General features: G+C 52.5%; 1 protein-coding gene across 1 annotated transcript; it reads right to left on the bottom strand.

Moving 5' to 3' along the window:
- Nucleotides 1–1,277: 1,277 nt before the first annotated feature.
- On the bottom strand, nucleotides 1,278–4,025 carry LOC123439752 (beta-glucosidase BoGH3B-like). The gene is made up of 6 exons (XM_045116435.1): nucleotides 3,706–4,025; nucleotides 3,416–3,620; nucleotides 2,602–3,085; nucleotides 2,406–2,510; nucleotides 1,936–2,326; nucleotides 1,278–1,840 (listed from the first exon to the last, which is right to left on the bottom strand). The coding sequence occupies exons 1-6, from the start codon at nucleotides 3,935–3,937 to the stop codon at nucleotides 1,335–1,337; spliced, it is 1,923 nt and encodes a 640-aa protein (XP_044972370.1). The 5' UTR covers nucleotides 3,938–4,025; the 3' UTR covers nucleotides 1,278–1,334.
- Nucleotides 4,026–8,138: the final 4,113 nt, after the last annotated feature.

The following is an 8,138-nucleotide window of genomic DNA, read 5'->3' as shown; positions in this document are numbered from 1 at the left end:
GGAGGGAGTATTTGGTAACTAATCATGATACTCAACATATTAGGGCAAAATGCACACAATTGACCTCTGAATGAAAGTATTTTACAAACTGAACCACAGATGAAAAAAATACACTCAACTGACCTTTTATGTGACGCCCGACAGTCAGGCATCACACTACACTGTGTGACGCCTGATTTATAGGCGCCACACGCTCAGCGGTGTGACGGCTAAGTGTTAGGCGTTGCACCCACGTCAGAGGACAGTAGATATTTACTAACATATCCAAGTAGAGCATCAGTGGAGGAGCCAACAAGGGCATTAGTGGACGTGCACGCTCTCCCTTCCCATGCTGCGAGCTCTCAGTTATCTCAGCGCTGCACGTTCTCCCTTAGCCCCAGCCCACCCAACTTTGGCGCCAACATTTCTTTTACTTTGCTGTCAGATACAGCGAAAAGATGAATAAAACTGCTCATTCACGTAATACATTAAGCTGCTCATTAACGTTGCCGTCACTATGGCCCCTGATGGCCACAACCGCGATGTGCTCGTGGCCGCCCGCTGCACCTGAGCCGCTGCCGGCCGCTCGCCGCGCCTGGCGGACAACGCGTGCGCCGCTGCACCTGAGCCGCTGCCGGCCGCTCGCCGCGCCTGGCGAACAACGCCTGCGCCGCTGCACCACCGCCCCGCCCCGCGCTCATGGCCGCCCGCTGTAGATAAGCCACTGCCGGCCGCGCCGGCCGCTCGCCGCGCCTGACCGACAGTGCCTGCGCCGCTGCATCTCCGCGCCGCCCCTGTGCTCCTGACCGCCCGTTGCACCTGAGCCGCGCTAGCCCGCACCTCCTGTGGCGCTCGCTGCGCCGCGCCCGTGCAGGCTGGCAGCCTCGGCCGCAGCCGCCACAGCCTCGCTGGTCGCCCGAGTTGCCACTGCGCCCGCTGCGCAGGCCGCACCTCGCCGCACCCGGAGCGCCGGGCGAGCTCACATGTCCGCATTCCTCTAGCTGCATCGCGTCGTCACGCGTCCCGGTTGTGCCCCGCTGGCCGGCTCGGCTGTCGCGCCATATTTTTCGCGCCGCTGGCCGCCTCGCCTGCGCTAGCCGCTGGCCTCGGTCGTGGGCCCTGCCGCAGTGCCCTGCTGGCCTCGCACGTGGACCTTCCTGGCCATGTCGTGCGCCATCGGGAGCACCGCAGTCGGCCATCACTCGTCGGAGTTGCGCGAAGCCCTTTTTCTGTCGCCAGCACGCCCCTACGTGCAACGCCTAACACTTAGGCTCACACCGCACAGTGTGACGTCTGACTGTCGGGCTTACAAAATACTTTTATTCAAAGGTCAATTGTGTGCATTCTGCCACATATTAGTCCAAGGCTTCTATGTCAGCGGCCGCACGTGTCTCGAGCCCGAACCCGAAGGGAAACAGGGGATCGTACCGCGCGTCGCCGACGTTCATCGGCAGCTGCTCCACTGAGCGGAACCACGTCCGGGCCAACCTCCCAGTGAACCCGTAGTCGCCGAACAGCACGTCGCTCACGCCCTGCCCCTCCGTCCCCGGCAGCCACGCCGCAACAAGCGCATCGATCGCGTCCATGTACGGCTCAACGACAAGCGGCCTGCCAGAGACCAGCACCGCTGCGCACCTGACGCTGCCGCACACGTCCCGGATCACGCTTGGGCCCGGCGCCGGCACGGTCAGGTTTAGATTGTCGCCGAAGGACTCGGCGTAGGGAGGCTCGCCGACGACGATGACGGCGTAGTCGAAGCGGGCCTTGTTCTGCCGCATGAAACCGTCGTCGGGGTTCTCGGAGTAGACCACGTCCGTGCCGTGCCCCACGGCGTGCTTGATGCCATCGAGGATCGTTTTCCCTGCGCGCGTTCACGTTATAAGTTTCATTCAGTTGATCGGTTGCCGCTTGGCAGGCCATAGCACGGCGCACTATCTTTATGCATTAGAGCATTACCGGTGGTGAGGTTGTTGCCGGCGATTCCCTGCCAGGTGATGGTCCAGCCACCGCACTGGTTGCCGAGGTTGTGGGCGTGGCTGCCGGCGACCAGGATGCTCCCAGCATTATTCTTGGGCAGCGGCAGCAGCGGCTTCTCGCCGGCCTTGCCGTTCTTGAGCAGGACGAGGGACTTCCTCACGGCCTCCCGCGCCAGGTCGCGGTGCTCCTGTTTGCCGAGCTCGCCGGCGAGGCTGAAGTCGGCGTAGGGGTTCTCGAAGAGACCCATGGTGAACTTGACACGGAGGATCCGCCAGACGGCGTCGTCGATCCTGCTCATCGGAATGGTTCCGTTCTGCACCAGGGTGCTGAGGTCGTCGATGAACTCCGTGTACGTGTACGGGATCATGATCTGAAAAGGTGCGACCGGATGAGTGATGTTGATTTGTTGTGTACACTCTACACTGACAGTAACAGTACCAGTGTATCACCATGTCGATGCCGGCCATGATTGCCAGCTTGACGGACAGCATGTAGTCAGCACCTTTAGGCGTCGTTATCCTTTCAATCCCTCCCCAATCCGAAATGACAAAACCCTGAAGAAACACACATAGATCAATGCATGAGAGGGACCATGTTTACAACTACAAGAGAGAGAAATGCACGGCGGAAAAATCGATCCGAGACCCTGAATCTGAGCGTGTTTTTGAGGAAGTCGGTGATGAGGAAACGGTTGGCGTGCATCTTGGTGCCGTTCCAGCTGGAGAAGGAGACCATAACGGTGGAGACGCCTTGGGCGACGGCGCTGTAGTAGGGCGGCATGTGGACGCTGAGCAGGTCGTGGAAAGTGGCCGCCGTGTCGCCCTCGTTGGCGCCGCCGGCCGTGCCGCCGTCACCTACGTAGTGCTTCGAGCACGCCGCCACGTTGCGATGCCCGGCGGCGACGTAGGGCGCGCCGAGGCGGCCACCGGCCGGGATCTCCCCCTGGAGGCCCGAGATGACGGAGGCCATCTGCTGCACCAGCTTAGGGTCCTCGCTGAAGCTCTCGTAGCAGCGACCCCACCTGGGGTCCCTGCACACCGCCACGCACGGAGCGAACACGTACGGTATCCCCGTAGCTCTGACCTCCAGCGCCACCGCCGCCCCGATCTTCTTCGCTAGCTCCGGGTCCCTGGACCAACAGGCCGACCATACGTACGTGCATTAGACCGCCGTGGTGGAGTAGTCGTGTCCGTGTCAAACTAATTGTTGTTTGGACTCACCAAGGACAATGGTACAGCACTGCACTTTGGATTTTGAACACGTAGATGTGATTTTAATGCAGCATCGAGCAGAAAAAACAACTTGGAGTAGCTAGGTCTTACAGCTAGTAGTATATGACAGGCTTCAAGATTATACTATAATCTAGCCGTTCAATTTAAGATGATTAACTAGTGCATCGATCTGATGGTGTATTAGAGAACCCATCGTTCTGATCGATTAACGTTATTGACCTAGGTACCTGGTGCAGCCGAGGCCGACGTTGTGTGGGAAGATGGTAGCCCTGTAGACGTTGCCGTGGCCGTGGACGGCGTCGATGCCGTAGAGCATGGGGATGCCGAGCCGAGTGGAGAGCGCCCCCCTCTGCATCTCGTTCACCATCCTCACCCACGCCTCCGGCGTCGCGTTCGTCGCCGGGACGCTGCCCCCGCCGCTCAGCACGCTGCCTGCAGCCAGAGCCAGGGTGGACAGTTGATAAATTGAACGCACACTATGAAAAATGCGCGGGCAATATGCATATATATACGATACCTATGAAGAACTCCTGGACGACGTCGGCGGTGGCGTTCTCCCGCTCGATCTGCGACATCTGGCCAATCTTCTCGGCGACGGTCATCCGCGCCAGCAGGTCGTCGATCCGCCGGTTCAGCGGCTGCTTCGGGTCCTTGTATTTTGCGTAGTCGGCTGCCGCCGCCGTCAAAATGCAACTAGTGCATGTTAGGAGCAGCAAAACGCTCATCCTGTAGCTACCGATGAACGCCATGCCCCAGGTCGGCTGCTGTGGCTAGCTTCTCGACCTGCCAATGCAAGTGCAAAGTTGTACTGTACTAACTAGGTTGTAGCAGTGTGAAGGCCGGCGCAATCTGCCTTTCACTCGCCCGTCCGTGTGCCTACTTATGGGCCAGTTTAGCGACCAAGCAAGCAAGGCTAGGTATAAAAATTTCACGTCCGCGCCCAACGACCACGTTGATTTGCTTTGTTCAAGAGCTTTTCTGGATTATAAACAGACTACAACTTGGAGTGCACCTAAGGGCATCTTCAGTGTGAAAGAAGAAGAAAATGTCAAAGCTAACCTCACGGTCTCCTACACGCATCTTTTTTTTTTTTTACGAGAACTCCTACACGCATCTTGCACTATGATATGGTGGGTTGTCCCATTTTCACTATTGTAAAAGGGAGCACCTATGGCTCAGGTACATGAAAAATAGATTTATTTTAGTTAGTTTGGTTCTGGGCCGCTAGATGAAGCAACGATCAAGAAAAAAAGAGGAAAGAAAAAGTGACCGAAATTAGCTTTACTAGCAAAAGGCCTCTGCGTTGCAACGGAAGAAAAAATATCACACGCTTTTAATTTTTATAATCATTTTGATTTATCAAAATAATAAGCTAACTAACTAATGTAGTAAGTCCTATCCTATTTTCTTGGAAAATCAACCCGTCCATTGTTAATTCCATCATGATGAGAAATTGAGCGGGACAAACAAAGCAAAACAAAGAGGCTACCTGAATTGATCAATGGACTGTTATCTTATTTCACTCATGGGGTAGAGAATGTGGGATCAGATGACAAACTGAAGGTGGTGTTCCATTCTCTCTCTCTACAACAATGCAATCTTACATTAAATACATTCATTCATCAGCAAAGAAATTCCCACAAAACAAAATTTCTTGCCGGTGCTTGGCACACGTTTGGATGCATGGGGAGGGGATCTCACCAGATGATGAGTTCCTGTCGGAGGAGGGGATACATTGAGGGGAGCAAGGGTTAGGGGCCTCTATCTGGCCATAAGGAGTCGTCATTGCCGCGCCATAACCTCGGAGTTCCCCGTGTGAGCCATGGAGGCCCGCCTCCACCTAAAAAGTACTTCGCTCCATCGTGCCTTATCCGCGCGCCACCGCCGTTCTGCATCGAGCGAACGCATCATCCCAAGTCGATGTAGCTATCGCGTTGATTTGATCCAGAAGCTGTGCTCGAGCGCCCAAACGGGGGCAGCAAGCAGACAGAGGTACGACCGCGGAGGCGGATGGGTTGAGATCGACAGCAGTGGTGGTTGAGGTCGTCCGCGGCGGCGAGTGGTGTGGCAGCGGCCTGGGCACAGGTCAGGGTGGACCAGGGTCGACGCGATGTGCTCGAGCGCCGCAACGGGGGCAGTGAGCGGGGAGAGGTACAGCCGCGGAGGCGGGTGGGTTGAGATCGGCAGCGGTGGCGGTTGAGGTCGGCCGCGGCAGCGAGTGGTGTGGCGGCGGCCTGGGCACAGGGCAGGGTGGCCCAGGGTCGACGGGAGGAGGCGATGCGTACGGATATAATTTTTGCAACGAATCGTTTTTTCCTTTTGCGTTGCAGATAAATGATGGAGCGCGGGTTGAATAACAAAAATTACAGGGGCTTTTTTATAAAAATATCGTGGTGGGTTTTCCGACGGAAGCAATAGCCGCTTTATTATTAGGTATAGACTTTCAATTGAATCTGAAAAAATTCAACTCGCACTCCAAACCGAGCACAAAAAAACCTAGTAAACCCGCTAACCGAACACACCTCGTAGGACTTCTTCCTTTCTTCTTTTTTTTCTTTCGCGACTTTTTCTTTCAAACCGTGGTCCTCGCCCACCTTACATGATATCTTCCACTAGTGGAAAACGGGCCTTTGGCCGGGACCCTTTAGCCCCGGCCTGCCTCTGGGCCGGGACTAAAGGCCCGGCCACGTCGCCCCAATTCTCAATGCCTCCCTCGAGGCTTTAGTCCCGGGCCGTAAGGAGCCTTTAGTCCCGGTTCGTGTCCCAAACCGGGACTAAAGGGCTACGCGGTGGGCAGTGGTGGTAGCAACCGTTCGTATCCCCCTTTAGTCCCGGTTGGTGGCTCAACCCGGGACTAAAGGCCTAACACGTGGCCTGTCGTGGTGGTGGCAACCGTTGGTATACCTCTTTAGTCCCGGTTGGTGGCTCAACCCGGGACTAAAGGCCCAAACGGTTTGCATCCCGCGTCGTTTCGGGCGATGAAAAGCATGAACCGAAGCAGAGTCGCCATTTCTCTGTTTCTTCTTCTCTCTCGCTCTCGCTCTCTGTTCTTCTCCTCTCTTCTTCCCTTCTCTTCTTCCACCATGCCAACTCGTTTTGAAGAGGTGCTCGCACATGGCACGACCATGCTCGATGTCGTGTACACGAACGAGAGCAGGGAGATGCCGTTTTTTCTTGAACAGTTGAAGGAAAAATGGCTTGACGCCGCAATGGATCATGAGAAGTTCTTGGGGCTTGATCTGGAGTACACGGCCGATCAACGCGGTGTTGCCGTCATCCAACTATGCTTCGCACACCATGTCTTGATCTTCTAATGGGCGAGGTAAGTTTTGAGGCTTTCTTTGATCCAAGATAATGACATTGTAAGTTTATTTGTTTCAATCATAGTTGGTTCCCTTCAAATAGTTGTAGTGAAACAACTTTGATTAGTTGAAGGGGAACACAATCTAATTGGAATAGTGTTCCATAATCTGAAAAATCGTATTAGAAAATCAACTAGTGTTTAATATGTTCCATTGGAATCATAGTTGGTTCCCTTCAAATAGTTGTAGTGAAGCAATTTTGATTAGTTGAAGGGGAACACAATCTGATTGGAAAAGTGTTCCATAATCTGAAAAATCGTATTAGAATCAACTAGTGTTTAATATGTTCCATTGGAATCATAGTTGGTTCGCTTCAAATAGTTGTAGTGAAACAATTTTGATTAGTTGAAGGGAACACAATCTGATTGGAATAGTGTTCCACAATCTGAAAAATCTGATTGGTTCAATATGTTCCATTGAAATCATAGTTGTAGTGATACAATTTTATGCGGTGTTCTTTGATCCAAGGTTATGAAAATTGCATATAGCTAGTGATCTCTCTAGGTTCCATTGGATAGCAATATGATATGTCATAGTCATGAAAATTGCATATAGCTAGTGATCTCTCTAGGTTCCATTGGATAGCTATAGTGATCTCTCTAGGTTCCATTGCATATGTTCTATTTGAATCCTAAAGATAATTTTCTCTTTAGTTGTAGTGAAACATGTTTCCTTATTGCAGCAGTATGTAACATTTGTTCCATTTTAATTTGTTTCTGTTGCAGAAGTGACAAGCATTGTCCAGAACTCATGGACTTCCTTCGCAGCGGCATCACTTCTGCTACCGTTGACATAAGGAACGACATCCCGAAGATGAGGCACAGCTTCGGTATTGAGATACCAACTGGTTGCCTCATTGATCTCCAAACGGTATTCAGGCTTCGACATGTCAGGACTTCGATGGCTCATATGGCAGTTGCCTTGATCGACGAGGAATATGGTGATATGAAGACCAGTTTCCCAAAGCCTCAGCACAAACTTTGGGAGAAGGGCCCACTTGATCGTATCAACATTGAGTATGCAGCAAAAGATGCATACGTTTCATACGAGTTGTACCGCAAGATTCGAGTCGTCAACTATGGCCAGCGTCACCTCGAGGAAGGTGGACATTCTGATTCAGACGATTCAGACGAGTAGTGTTCTCAACGTCGAACACTTGTATATATATCTATGATAGCTATTATTATGTACTGTTTGGACTAGTATCATGTACTGCTTGGACCAATTTATATATGTCTAGTTTCTGTTTGTGCCATTATAGTTTCCAAATTGGAATGGTTTAGCCCTTTGTAACTTCATTTGCTAATTTTGAATGGTTTAGCCCTTTCTAACTTCATGGTATCATGCATTTCGACCACATATATATACAAAAAGTCTTCAGTTCAAATAAGTTCAAAAAATGAAATCCCTTTTGTAACAGATCTGTTTTTGATTAAAACAGTCATTTAAAAATGAAAGACCATTAGTCCCACGTGGCGTGCAGCGGAACCACGTGGCGTGCCGCGGAACCACTTCTGTTGTGGGGGTCGCTTTTCCTTCTTCTCCTTGTGCTAGATATTTGTTATGCATTAGGGAAAGAAGGAATAGC

This window comes from Hordeum vulgare, chromosome 3H, assembly GCF_904849725.1.
Source record: "Hordeum vulgare subsp. vulgare chromosome 3H, MorexV3_pseudomolecules_assembly, whole genome shotgun sequence".
NCBI classification, from domain to species: domain Eukaryota; kingdom Viridiplantae; phylum Streptophyta; class Magnoliopsida; order Poales; family Poaceae; genus Hordeum; species Hordeum vulgare.
The sequence above is the reverse complement of the archived record's forward strand: the minus strand, read 5'-3'. Positions and strand labels throughout refer to the sequence as shown.

Coding starts and splice junctions, on each gene's coding strand:
- LOC123439752 (XM_045116435.1), bottom strand. CDS start 3,937: ATGGCGTTCATCGGTAGCTACAGGATGAGCGTTTTGCTGCTCCTAACA. Junction 3,086..3,415: donor GTCGGCCTCGGCTGCACCAG/GTACCTAGGTCA, acceptor CTGTTGGTCCAG/GGACCCGGAGCTAGCGAAGA. Junction 2,511..2,601: donor AAAACACGCTCAGATTCAGG/GTCTCGGATCGA, acceptor GTGTTTCTTCAG/GGTTTTGTCATTTCGGATTG.